The sequence below is a fragment of the Sinocyclocheilus grahami genome, unplaced genomic scaffold (genome assembly GCF_001515645.1).
Source record: "Sinocyclocheilus grahami isolate Dianchi unplaced genomic scaffold, SAMN03320097.WGS_v1.1 scaffold390.1, whole genome shotgun sequence".
NCBI classification, from domain to species: domain Eukaryota; kingdom Metazoa; phylum Chordata; class Actinopteri; order Cypriniformes; family Cyprinidae; genus Sinocyclocheilus; species Sinocyclocheilus grahami.
Genome location: NW_015505569.1, coordinates 288,380 through 303,692, shown reverse-complemented (window position 1 = coordinate 303,692; position 15,313 = coordinate 288,380). Strand labels below are relative to the sequence as shown.

General features: G+C 34.6%; 1 protein-coding gene across 1 annotated transcript in view; it reads right to left on the bottom strand.

Moving 5' to 3' along the window:
• LOC107550170 (multiple PDZ domain protein-like) overlaps positions 1-15,313 on the bottom strand; it is a 77,274-nt gene that overhangs the window by 37,945 nt on the left and 24,016 nt on the right. Inside the window, exons 15-19 of the mRNA XM_016231407.1 lie at positions 13,005-13,178; positions 8,067-8,276; positions 6,220-6,330; positions 5,749-5,907; positions 1,030-1,141 (exon numbers count right to left, since the gene is read on the bottom strand). Of these exons, the coding sequence (XP_016086893.1) occupies positions 1,030-1,141; positions 5,749-5,907; positions 6,220-6,330; positions 8,067-8,276; positions 13,005-13,178 (766 nt within the window). The remainder of the gene's footprint in view (positions 1-1,029; positions 1,142-5,748; positions 5,908-6,219; positions 6,331-8,066; positions 8,277-13,004; positions 13,179-15,313) is intronic.

Genomic DNA, 15,313 nt, shown 5'->3' with positions numbered 1-15,313 from the left:
CCTTTTCTATACTACCATATATAGTATATATATAATAGTATTATATTTTCTATAGTATTATACTGTATATTTCTATTATATTTTCATTTAATTTCAATTAACATGCAATTAGGTGTCCAAGTACATTCAGTTCACACTTAAAGCTGCAGTGCGTAAGTTTTGCCTCTTTGTCACCATCTCTGTTTGAAACCTGCAATTGCAGTTATTTGTGGAATTATTTTCTTTACATGGGTTGTGCATCGGCACGGCTCCTCAGCGCGGATTAATCTAATGTTTTGAGCTGTATGTGTGGAAGTTTCACTGGAAAATGTCTTCTTAATAAGTAAGTAACATGTCTGCCAGTTTTGTTCTGACCAACTGAAAAAAAAAAAGTTTTACAATAAATCACGCTAACAGTGGTGATTAAATCTAACGATCACAAAGTAAGCTCAGATCACGTCAAACTGTGCAAATTATTATTATTCTCTAATTGTCATACCATTTGAATGTTATCGAAATAAATTGTTCTTTTAACCTCAAAAAGACATTTACTTAGACACTTGAAATACAAATCTTTTATAAGTACAGTGTAATCCCACGTATCTGTAATCAGATCATTCAGATGCACATTTAAAATTGGAATATAATGTGTTTCAATACCATCATGCACCATTTAAGACTCTATTCTCAAAATGACAAGTTTAATTATTCCAGCTGCTGTAAGAAGAGGCTCAAATGATCCACCAGCTGCAGCATCCACACACGCGACCGGTACTACTTCTTTATGTATACAGACGTGACGTAATGACGCAAAGCGAACGACCTGAAGCACTCAAATTATAAAACATGGGCTAAGTTAAGGAGACAGTTTTGAACACTGTTTGGTTATATACTTGCTCAGTAATTGATTTTGGATAATTTTTAGCCAAAAAAAGTTACATAATGCAGCTTCAAGTAAGTTCTTTTAAAGTATATTATTTCAGTAAGTACTCTTTTTAAAAGCATGCTAAAGTGTACTTCTGTTTCATGAACACAATGCCGTTCTCATACCTAGACTGGAGTTGCCCTTGACCACAGTGATGGTCCTCTCGAAGCTGCTCCCCGCCGCGGCGTTTAGCTGCTGGGCCTCGTCTGCGGGCTCATCTGGAAGCAAATCCTCCTCCTGAGAGGAGAAAAGTCCAGAATCTTCATCAAAAACGACATGAAAGTCTGAAGTCAAGGATACAGAGTGATGATAGAGGTCAGCAGGATGAGGCGGGATTGTGAGGGTCGAATCGGGAAGCAGGAAGGATGGGAACAGACTAGCAATACTATGGGAAATTAGCCATAATATCTGAGTGATGCTTGACTGTAAAAAACTCACCACCACAGTGTCAGAGCTGGTCTGATGACTTTCCCCTGTTTACTATTACCAAGGCATTTTGAGGTGGTTCAACAGTTTGATGCCAGTAGTAGGCATAATTGCAATTGTGGTGATACAATTTAAAATGTTATTATTATTACTAAAAATATTAAAATGAGAAATATTGCAATTGCATAATTTCATTGTAAAATTAAAAACAAGTATTTAATAATAATAATAATAATAAATACACTGTGAAATAAAAATAAAGAAAATTATCATTGTTGTTATTAATATTATTACTACTATTATTATTATCACCATACATAATAATATTTGATAACAAAATGGTAAATATTGCCATTGTAATAATTTACTGAAAAATGAAAGCTGAATATTTAATAATTATGATGATGATTATATTTATTATTATTATTCCTAAAAATATTAAACAATATAAGAAACACCATTATTGTAATATTTAACTGTAAAATAAAAAAATCAAGTATTTAAGAAAATTATTATTTTTTTTTTAAACAAAGTTGAAAAAAAAGCTATTGTAATATTTTACTATAACATAAGTCAAGTGTTTAATACTACTAATAAAAATAATTGTATTATAGTATTAAAGTATTATAGATATTATATTAATATCTATTTTTTTAAGTACAACTATAAACTACGATTCCAATATTTAGCTGGCTTAAAAGTTAAACCATCAAGTTTTAAAAGCCTTTGAAGCTTCTCTCTCTTAAAGCAGCTGGTTTATAAGTGCTTCTCATTACATGTGTAAGAAGATGGTTGGCATGTTTTGCGTTCCTAAATTCACATTTTAATTGACCCAAACTCACAGAACATGCAAAATGGAGTTCATTGAGCAGTATTTAAAGTGAACCGAGCCGCTTTGAGACACTGAAAACACGGATCATGAGCTGCTCACGTGTAAATGAACACAGTGCTGCGACTCACGAGAAAAACATGCAGTGCATGTATTTATTTAATTAAATCGCAGCCTTGGTGATTTGATAATCACACAAAACATGCTGTGATTTCGGTTTAGTGTCCATGAAGAGATAATACATGAAAGATAATGTTCAAGTAAAACTCCAGCGGGTAAGACAGACATACACAGTTTCCCTTTCACAGCTTATCCGCTGATTTATATCCACAATAAGAGTCAAATCAGATGCAGATGATCTCCTGATAAACAGCACCGTTAATGACCTGCAGGAGTGCAATAATGGGAGAGAGCAATTTCTGGCGAGAGACAGGGGAGCGTGTTTCTGAATGTAGCCGTGATTCATACAGCTGTAATTGAGTTTGTTCGTGCAGAATGATTCAAGAGGGACCGAATCACTCGGCTATGAATCTGAGCAGGGCCTCCCAGAGCAGCAGCCATAAAAATGCAAATAAATGCACAACTGATGGGACTCCAAACAATATAGTGGCAAATTACAGCATAGAGAGCGGCTGGCCCATGGCACGCTGGTCTTGAGCAGTGGGAGTGAATGTGGCAGTTCAGCAAATGACATGCATCAGACGTTTATTTAGGAAATAAAAAAAAAAAAAATTTAAGATCAGTTTTTTTTACTGTTTTCCCTCAACATTATGCCTCACCAAATAACACTCAGTTTAGTGTATTTGGTCATTGTCATTATTTTATTCCTTTATTAAAACTCTGTCACAGTATTAGTTGTATTTTATGTCAAAAAATGTTTTTTCTTTTATTCTCAAGACTTCTAAAACAGAAACAACAGTGGAAAAGAAGTGTACTTAACTGTATTGAATGTGCACTTTTAGTGTACTTCAAATCTTAAAAGAATATTAAAAAAACATACTTGCAGATAATATAATAATAATGAAATAAAAGACCAACTGAGTGACTTAAAGAGAGACACTTTCATGACTGTTTTTAACACACTTAACTACACTTTTAAAAAGTGACCTTCAAATTAAAAGTTTTTAAAGGTGCATTCTAAATCATTATGATTTAATAATGTTTTGTCGTGTTTTAAAGTACACTTATTTAAGCACATGTAAAGCACTTGATTATAATTTTAACTTTTAGTGTGTAATTTGATCTTACATTTACAACATTTAATAGATTGTAAATGGGATAAATTGCAACTTCATCAATACAAATGTGTAATTACAAATGTATTATTTATTTATGACATGCAAGTTTCAATAAAAACAACATTGAAGTATATATTAGTTAATCATAAATGCTTGTCAGTACATTCAGCAGTACTTTAACCATATTTCAAAGACAAGAGAAGTGATTATTAAATTACATATTTTTATGTCCCAAGGAGTAATTACTATTATTTATTTTGCTGCTGACTGGGTAGATACAGTTTGCATTGTGGCAGTGTTGTGGTGTTTGTTCTCTCTCTCTCTCTCGCTCTCTCTCTTCCCTCCACTCCATGCAAAGCTTAATGAAGATCAGCTGATCCTAGTTGTCATCAATTTAGTGTGTAATTTGATCTTACATTTACAACATTTAATAGATTGTAAATGGGATAAATTGCAACTTCATCAATACAAATGTGTAATTACAAATGTATTATTTATTTATGACATGCAAGTTTCAATAAAAACAACATTGAAGTATATATTAGTTAATCATAAATGCTTGTCAGTACCTTCAGCAGTACTTTAACCATATTTCAAAGACAAGAGAAGTGATTATTAAATTACATATTTTTATGTCCCAAGGAGTAATTACTATTATTTATTTTGCTGCTGACTGGGTAGATACAGTTTGCATTGTGGCAGTGTTGTGGTGTTTGTTCTCTCTCTCTTTCTCTCCAAATCTTAAAAGAATATTAAAAAAACATACTTGCAGATAATATAATAATAATGAAATAAAAGACCAACTGAGTGACTTAAAGAGAGACACTTTCATGACTGTTTTTAACACACTTAACTACACTTTTAAAAAGTGACCTTCAAATTAAAAGTTTTTAAAGGTGCATTCTAAATCATTATGATTTAATAATGTTTTGTCGTGTTTTAAAGTACACTTATTTAAGCACATGTAAAGCACTTGATTATAATTTTAACTTTTAGTGTGTAATTTGATCTTACATTTACAACATTTAATAGATTGTAAATGGGATAAATTGCAACTTCATCAATACAAATGTGTAATTACAAATGTATTATTTATTTATGACATGCAAGTTTCAATAAAAACAACATTGAAGTATATATTAGTTAATCATAAATGCTTGTCAGTACATTCAGCAGTACTTTAACCATATTTCAAAGACAAGAGAAGTGATTATTAAATTACATATTTTTATGTCCCAAGGAGTAATTACTATTATTTATTTTGCTGCTGACTGGGTAGATACAGTTTGCATTGTGGTCTCTCTCTCTTTCTCTCTCTCTCTCTCTCTCTCTCGCTCTCTCTCTTCCCTCCACTCCATGCAAAGCTTAATGAAGATCAGCTGATCCTAGTTGTCATCAACTAATGGCTTGCTGTGATTGGCTGCTGGAGGGTGAGCTGAGACTGTTTTCTCCTGTGCCAGACATTAGCAAGTGTGCTAGTAGTTACCTGTAGATCTGCTACGCTGCTGCTGCGGCAGAGCAAATACCGAGACTTGCTATTGCCAATACATCCACAACATGCTGCTGTGAGCATGTAAGAAATATTGCTGCTGCAAATATAACATACATGAAATAACTCCCATATAGCATACATGGATCATCTCGTAGCAGATTGTGAGCATGTAAGAAATATTGCTGCTGCAAATATAACATACATGACATAACTCCCATATAGCATACATGGATCATCTCGTAGCAGATCTATACAGGTGGAGCTGGGGAAGGTGGAGGGTTTCTGAAGCAGGCTGCAACTGCTACAGCAAACACTAGTCATATATTTGAATGTTGAGCAGCGAGCTCATTGGCTCCCGATACAGGAGAGAACCAATCAGCTGTGCTGCTGAGTTAGACCTATCAAAGTTAGACCTATCGGACTGCGCCATCTAGAGTTTCATGCCAGAACTCTGTATTTAGTTAATAATAATAACTTTATCCAGATATAACGCTTTTATCCAGAGCAACTGACTGGCTATACAATTTTTACCAGTATGTGTGTTTCCTGGGAATTGAACCCACAACCTTTTGCACTGCTAACGCAATGCTCTACCACTGAGCCACAGGAACACTGCCTACATAACCTACAGTATACAAGTTTACGTTTAAGTTTAGGCTATACAATTTTTACCAGTATGTGTGTTTCCTGGGAATTGAACCCACAACCTTTTGCACTGCTAACGCAATGCTCTACCACTGAGCCACAGGAACACTGCCTACATAACCTACAGTATACAAAGAATTGATAAAACAATCCCAAAGGTGACTAAACCAGTCTAAGTTTACGAAATAAGCAGTTAGTTGCCGACTCTGTTTACCTTCGGTGTGGAGGCGGGTCTGTTCATCTGATAGGTCAGATCAGCGCTGCAGATACTGCCATGCTCAGCGATCATCGACTGCAGCATCTCGTCCTCCTCCTCCAGAAAATGACGCTCAAAAGCCTTTTCATCAGACAGGTCTAAATCACTAGAGTCGATCTGGAAGAGATGTTATGTAGATGAGAACGATAATAACATCAGAGAATGATCGTTTTTTCTAAAGGCCACAATAAATGTGCTGCACTTCAAATAGTTTGTTAGGATAACCCTCAAAAAATCATCAGGGATTTTTTTACTTTTTTCAATGATGCCATGTGTGTCTTGCTAAGCTTGGACTAAAATGTGAATTTTTTCATCCAAAAAACAGTATCTGTCTCCTATAAACGCTGATATATCGTTGCTCCTACAGAACATTGCACTACTAACAGGCTTCGCACAGGAATGCTTTGGTTGTGTTTTAGGAGCACTGACCACTGCAGGTTCAGCGCGGAACACAGCTTCATCCTCCTCATCACCATCACAGCCCTCCGTCAGCAGCAGAGCCGAGAAGATGAAGGAGGAAGAGCCATCCTCATCCTCAGTCTGTGAAGACAGGATGACCATTCATTCTCTGGTGATGAGCAGATCACACTAAGCTTGGGCATTACAACCAGAATGAGTAACTGTATAGCATGGTAAATTTATATATTCTTATATGCTTATAAGATGTAAGATGATTTTAAGGAAAATAATACTTTTATTGCATTAAATTGATCATAAGTAATAGTAAACATATTTATAATGTTACAAAATATTTCAATTTCACAAAAAAATACGTTCTTTTGAACTTTCTATCCATCAAAGTATCCTGAAAATTAAATTATATCAGTTTCCACAAAAATTTGGCAGCACAACTGTTTTCAACATTGATAATAAACAGAAATGTTTCTTGAGCAGCAAATCAGCATATTATACTGATTTCTGAAGATCATGTGACACTGAAGACTGGAGTAATGATGCTGAAAATACAGCTTTGAGAACAGCAATAAATTATATTTGAACATATATTCACATAGAAAACAGTTACTTTAAATTGTAATCATATTTCACAATATTACTGTTTCACTGTATCATTAATCAAATAAATGAAGAATTAAATTAGGATAAATTAGGTTCTTTGGTGAGGATATAAGACTTATTTAAAAAAAATAATATTTTAAAATTTTGACTTTTTTGGGGGGGGGGGGGATCATTTTATGTTAAACAGCTATGTAAATATCCTTTAATTCATTTGTTTTTTTGAGTTCCACAAAAATTAATTAATTAATTAATTAATTTAATAAATAAATGCCAGCACCAGTAAATATTGGGGGGAGTTAAAATTTTTGGGTGAATTATTCCTTTAATTGCATTTTCTTTGTTAAATTTAAAGTAATACATACTGTATGCATTGATTTAAATTTGTTGGAATCACTCGTTATTCAGTTTGTTGAAATGTATAAACATTTAAGCATACTCTGCATTTTCACATTGTTCTTTGTTATTATGATGCTTTATGCAATAATGTAAAGCAGTCCTGCATACTGATGCCGTGCAGATATATATTTACTGTGCTACAGCAGAATCTAATTTCATCATAACACTCAGCCCAAGATCACAATAAAAGATTTGATTTGGTTAGAAATCACTTTGCATGTTAGTAGTGCAAGGCTGGTTAGCGAGCTGAATCGTTTGTTTGTAGATTTCGGCACCATTAAAATTGATGATCACATGGAAGATTTGACGTGCAAAGGTAAATAGGAAGAAATGCTTTCTCCGTTTTCACTCCGCTTCTTGGAAGTGAGTCATTTGAACCATATTAAGAGGTGATGTTACCCTATCACACTTGAGAGAGCAGAACAAAAGCATTCGGCACGCTCATGCAGTCTAAAAGCCTCTCGTGAGATTAAATCTTCAGACAAAAAAGGCCTGATCAGATGACCCACAGTGCACTTGACAACCCACCACACACGCTCCAAACCTCAAGGCCTCGGAGGAGAAAAAGAGGGAAAGATGCCAAAATGTGCACACAATCCCAGAATAATGGATCCGAGATAACAGCCTTGGAAAGCTGAAGAGGTTAAGATAATCTACAGCCTCTGAGAGCTCTTCACAAAGATACAGACACGCTCCTCCAAGAAGATTTCATTCCCTGAGGCCTTAAAGGTCTACAGACCCACATCATGAAATATTCAAAGAACCTGTGAAAGGAATCCCGTTACTGCAGCCACGGGTTTCAATAACACAAAATCGTACAGAGAAAAAAGCTGCTTTAGAAAGTAGAGGATAGTATTTCTTACAGGCAGTGGTTTGGCCACCCCGATGTTTACGGCTCCCATGTTTGCTCCCTTAAGAGCCTGCACTGCTTCTTCCAAACTGGCGCTCTCCAGGTTGATGTTGTTGACATACATGAGACGGTCTCCTGGCAACAAGCGTCCATCTCGCTCCGCTATGCCATCGGGAACTAACGACCTAATCACAATCACCGTCTTGAGTGGGTCCATTGGGTCCTGTACACATATGAACACACACGCAAAGTGAGTATAACATTAACATTATCGGTTTCACTTTATTTCAGTAGGCCTCTTTAGACATTCTAGTAGCTATAAGTAACTTTACAACTACTTGTCAACTAACTCATGTTAATTTGCATCTACATGTCAACTAACTCCCATTAATTCGCAACTACATGTCAACTAACTTCCATTAATTTGCAACTACATGTCAACTAACTCCTATTAATTTGCAGCAACATCAACTAACACATTATTTTGCAACTACGTCAACAAACTTCCATTAATTTGCAACTACATGTCAACTAACTTCCATTAATTTGCAACTACATGTAAACTAACTTCCCATTAATTTGCAACTACATGTCAACTAACTCACATTATTTTGCAACTACATGTCAACTAACTCACATTATTGTGCAACTACATGTCAACTAACTCCCATTAACTTGCAACTACATGTCAACTTACTCGTGTTAATTTGCAACTGCAAGTCGAATAACTTCCATTAATTTGCAACTACATGTCAACTAACTTCCATTAATTTGCAACTACATGTAAACTAACTTCCCATTAATTTGCAACTACATGTAAACTAACTTCCCATTAATTTGCAACTACATGTAAACTAACTTCCCATTAATTTGCAACTACATGTAAACTAACTTCCCATTAATTTGCAACTACATGTAAACTAACTTCCCATTAATTTGCAACTACATGTAAACTAACTTCCCATTAATTTGCAACTACATGTAAACTAACTTCCCATTAATTTGCAACTACATGTAAACTAACTTCCCATTAATTTGCAACTACATGTAAACTAACTTCCCATTAATTTGCAACTACATGTAAACTAACTTCCCATTAATTTGCAACTACATGTAAACTAACTTCCCATTAATTTGCAACTACATGTAAACTAACTTCCCATTAATTTGCAACTACATGTAAACTAACTTCCCATTAATTTGCAACTACATGTAAACTAACTTCCCATTAATTTGCAACTACATGTAAACTAACTTCCCATTAATTTGCAACTACATGTAAACTAACTTCCCATTAATTTGCAACTACATGTAAACTAACTTCCCATTAATTTGCAACTACATGTAAACTAACTTCCCATTAATTTGCAACTACATGTAAACTAACTTCCCATTAATTTGCAACTACATGTAAACTAACTTCCCATTAATTTGCAACTACATGTAAACTAACTTCCCATTAATTTGCAACTACATGTAAACTAACTTCCCATTAATTTGCAACTACATGTAAACTAACTTCCCATTAATTTGCAACTACATGTAAACTAACTTCCCATTAATTTGCAACTACATGTAAACTAACTTCCCATTAATTTGCAACTACATGTAAACTAACTTCCCATTAATTTGCAACTACATGTAAACTAACTTCCCATTAATTTGCAACTACATGTAAACTAACTTCCCATTAATTTGCAACTACATGTAAACTAACTTCCCATTAATTTGCAACTACATGTAAACTAACTTCCCATTAATTTGCAACTACATGTAAACTAACTTCCCATTAATTTGCAACTACATGTAAACTAACTTCCCATTAATTTGCAACTACATGTAAACTAACTTCCCATTAATTTGCAACTACATGTAAACTAACTTCCCATTAATTTGCAACTACATGTAAACTAACTTCCCATTAATTTGCAACTACATGTAAACTAACTTCCCATTAATTTGCAACTACATGTAAACTAACTTCCCATTAATTTGCAACTACATGTAAACTAACTTCCCATTAATTTGCAACTACATGTAAACTAACTTCCCATTAATTTGCAACTACATGTAAACTAACTTCCCATTAATTTGCAACTACATGTAAACTAACTTCCCATTAATTTGCAACTACATGTAAACTAACTTCCCATTAATTTGCAACTACATGTAAACTAACTTCCCATTAATTTGCAACTACATGTAAACTAACTTCCCATTAATTTGCAACTACATGTAAACTAACTTCCCATTAATTTGCAACTACATGTAAACTAACTTCCCATTAATTTGCAACTACATGTAAACTAACTTCCCATTAATTTGCAACTACATGTAAACTAACTTCCCATTAATTTGCAACTACATGTAAACTAACTTCCCATTAATTTGCAACTACATGTAAACTAACTTCCCATTAATTTGCAACTACATGTAAACTAACTTCCCATTAATTTGCAACTACATGTAAACTAACTTCCCATTAATTTGCAACTACATGTAAACTAACTTCCCATTAATTTGCAACTACATGTAAACTAACTTCCCATTAATTTGCAACTACATGTAAACTAACTTCCCATTAATTTGCAACTACATGTAAACTAACTTCCCATTAATTTGCAACTACATGTAAACTAACTTCCCATTAATTTGCAACTACATGTAAACTAACTTCCCATTAATTTGCAACTACATGTAAACTAACTTCCCATTAATTTGCAACTACATGTAAACTAACTTCCCATTAATTTGCAACTACATGTAAACTAACTTCCCATTAATTTGCAACTACATGTAAACTAACTTCCCATTAATTTGCAACTACATGTAAACTAACTTCCCATTAATTTGCAACTACATGTAAACTAACTTCCCATTAATTTGCAACTACATGTAAACTAACTTCCCATTAATTTGCAACTACATGTAAACTAACTTCCCATTAATTTGCAACTACATGTAAACTAACTTCCCATTAATTTGCAACTACATGTAAACTAACTTCCCATTAATTTGCAACTACATGTAAACTAACTTCCCATTAATTTGCAACTACATGTAAACTAACTTCCCATTAATTTGCAACTACATGTAAACTAACTTCCCATTAATTTGCAACTACATGTAAACTAACTTCCCATTAATTTGCAACTACATGTAAACTAACTTCCCATTAATTTGCAACTACATGTAAACTAACTTCCCATTAATTTGCAACTACATGTAAACTAACTTCCCATTAATTTGCAACTACATGTAAACTAACTTCCCATTAATTTGCAACTACATGTAAACTAACTTCCCATTAATTTGCAACTACATGTAAACTAACTTCCCATTAATTTGCAACTACATGTAAACTAACTTCCCATTAATTTGCAACTACATGTAAACTAACTTCCCATTAATTTGCAACTACATGTCAACTACCTTCCATTAATTTGCAACTACATGTAAACTAACTTCCCATTAATTTGCAACTACATGTCAACTAACTCACATTAATTTGCAACTACATGTCAACTAAGTCCCATTAATTTGCAACGGCATGTCAACTAACTCCCATTAATTTGAAACTGTCAACTAACTCCTGTTAATTTGCAACAACATCAACTAACACATTATTTTGCAACTACGTCAACACACTTCCATTAATTTGCAACTACATGTCAACTAACTTCCATTAATTTGCAACTACATGTAAACTAACTTCCCATTAATTTGCAACTACATGTCAACTAACTCACATTATTTTGCAACTACATGTCAACTAACTCCCATTAACTTGCAACTACATGTCAACTTACTCATGTTAATTTGCAACTGCAAGTCGAATAACTTCCATTAATTTGCAACTACATGTCAACTAACTCACATTATTTTGCAACTACATGTCAACTAACTCCCATTAACTTGCAACTACATGTCAACTTACTCATGTTAATTTGCAACTGCAAGTCGAATAACTTCCATTAATTTGCAACTACATGTCAACTAACTCACATTAATTTGCAACTACATGTCAACTAAGTCCCATTAATTTGCAACGGCATTTCAACTAACTCCCATTAATTTGAAACTGTCAACTAACTCCTGTTAATTTGCAACTACATGTCGACTAACTCACATTATTTTGCAAGTACATGGCAATTTACTTGTGTTAATTTGCAACTGAATGTCGACTAACTTGCGTTAATTTGCAACTGAATGTCGACTAACTTGCGTTAATTTGCAACTGAATATCGACTAATTTGCGTTAATTTGCAACTACATGTCAATTTACTCGTGTTAATTTGCAACTGCAAGTCGAATAACTTGCGTTAATTTGCAACTACATGTCAACTAAGTCCCATTAATTTGCAACGACATGTCAACTAACTCCCATTAATTTGAAACTACGTCAACTAACTCATTAATTTGCAACTACATGTCGATTAACTCACATTATTTTGCAACCACATGTCAACTAACTCACATTATTTTGCAACTACATGTCAACTAACTCCCGTTAATTTGCAACTGAATGTCAACTAAGTACCATTAATTTGTATCGGCATGTCAACTAACTCCCATTAATTTGCAAGTACATGTCAACTAACTCCCATTCATTTGCAAGTACATGTCAAATAACTCCCATTTAATTATTTTTTAAAGATTTTCAATACTTCAATTCAATACAATTAAGCACACTTCTTTTTCAGAAGAGAATCGCTGCCACAATATAATATACAGACAATAAACAGATAACACATTAATATTGCATTATCCTCTCTTTTTGTACACAACAACAAACATACAGCACGACAAGTATAGTCTGATTCACAAACTCACGAGTTACTGCTTTGTATTTGACATGTGAGACATAAATCAGTGAAAAATAAATAAATAAAGCGCTCCTCCCATTCTCATGTGAAGGTCTAAATTTAGGAAGGTCCTCCCACTCTCCCACCTGATAATCCAGAATGCTGAAGCCCAGTCCGCTCTCTCCTTTCTCTAGTTCGATGTCCTGAATCTCCGTTTCCCACATCGCTAACGGCGTTCCGGTGGGCTCTTCAGTCACATGATCTTTCAGGCTGTCCTCTGATTCGCCAGAGACCAGGAAATCCTCAAACTCACCCGGCACCTACACAAACAAGATGAACACAAACTTTCTTTCTAATAAAATCCCTAATAATGGTTCAGAATCATAAAACATCACCTTAATCTAGCATATCTAACAGGGTGGATGCAAAACGCACAGCTTTTATTGATAGCTAAACTGTGTCAGGCATTTAGGCATGAAGGTCTGCCCTCTGAGAGTGACTCGAGATGTACAGAGATTATAACGTGCACTGTAATCTGATATAATCCCAACAAAGACAAGTCTGACTGAACCACTCAGGCTTGTTTAAAGGGGTCATATGATGTTGCTAAAAAGAACATTATTTTCTGTATTTGGTGTAATGAAATGTTTTTATGCGGTTTAAGGTTAAAAAAACACATTATTTTCCACATACTGTACATTATTGTTACAAATCTCATCGGTCTGAAAAGCGAGGTGTGCTCTGATTGGTCAGCTATCCAGTGCATTGTGATTGGCCGAATACCTCAAGCGTGAGACGGAAATGTTACTCCCCTTACCATAATGTGATGCTGTGTCCGGCCGGAGCGACGAGACAAAAACATTAAAACCCATAATAAACGAGGCATTTGTTGCTTCCAGTGGGGACATAATTATGGATTATAATGAATTATACTGTCTTTTTACGCGTTGCATTGCGCCGCGTAAAGAGAAAACCATGTCTGCATTTGTGATCGGAGAAATGACAAACAACAAGCGCTACACTACACTGCTCAAAACTCGCGTTTGAATCATCAGTGGCAAATTCTTTAAATATGAAAACTTACTTACAGTCAACTTAACCACTGATTTCTAGTCGTGTCCTCTTTTGGAAGTCCAAACAAAGTAGTTTTGCTTTCACAATGAAACAGCGTCACACACGGCGGCCTTGAGTGAGCGGAGGCTTGCGGGCTAGAGTGAGCGGAGGCCGGTGGCTAGAGTGAGCGGGGACCGGAGGGCTAGAGTGAGCGGAGGCTGGAGGGCTAGAGTGAGCGGAGGCTGGAGGGCTAGAGTGAGCGGAGGCCGGTGGCTAGAGTGAGCGGTGGCCGGAGGGCTAGAGTGAGCGGAGGCCGGTGGATTTGACGAAGGAGCAGCCGACGGGCTTGAGGCAACCACATGTGATGACCCCGGGCTGGACTCCGCTTCGTCCACGGTGAAAGCTGATCCGGCGATCCACAGCTCCACAGCGACCAGCACGGATCAGCTCCAGGCATGACGAAGCGGATATCGTCATCTTTTGGAAGACCAAACAAAGTAGTTTCGCTTTCACAACGAAACACACAGTGTCTTCACGACATGGCAGCAGCAACAATACTACAGTGAGAATAAAAGTTACGCCTTCTTTCTTTGCGTGAACATTTGGGCGGCGTTATGCAAATCGTCCCACATCGTGATGTAGACATGTGGGGGCGTGTTAGAATGAGCCGTTTTAGGTAGGCGTGGTTGACTCTTAACTTTTATAAAGAATATCTCTTTGGATTTGAGACTTTAGTCTTTGCAACTTTACAGATCTTCTTTATGCACCAGGACCTTGTAACACTCCAAAGAGAAAGGAAAAATTTAAATTGCATCATATGACCCCTTTAACACGCTCATGGAAAACATGAAATTTATTACTGCAATAGAATGATTATAAAACAGATTTACGTTGACAGAGGATCAATTTGGTTCACTATTACGAGGGTTTTGATTCAATGAATGACATCTGATTCAATTAACAATTATTCAAATAAACAGTGTTTTTAAAATAAGTTGTTTGACAATCTACTTGTTAAGTCTGGAAAGACTTTACTTACATAAAAAATGTGGGCTAAATTAGAGCATTTTTGGAAATTAAGTGTACTTCCACCATTAGATATTTAAATAAATATAAACAAATGTTTATTATAAATAAGTTAATTTATGAATATTTAACAAAACAATTTTATTTATTTCATTTATCCCTATTTAATATATAAATTGCTTAATTAAAAATATTATTTAATAAATTAATTTATTATTATTTAATAATTTTATTATTTAATTTGTTACTATTTAATTGATAAATTAAATATATTTTATTATCTAATTATTTAATTTGTAAATAAGCTTAAAAAATAGAAATAGAGATCACTGAGAGAAATATCAGTCAACCACTGATTATTAATGTCATCTAATGT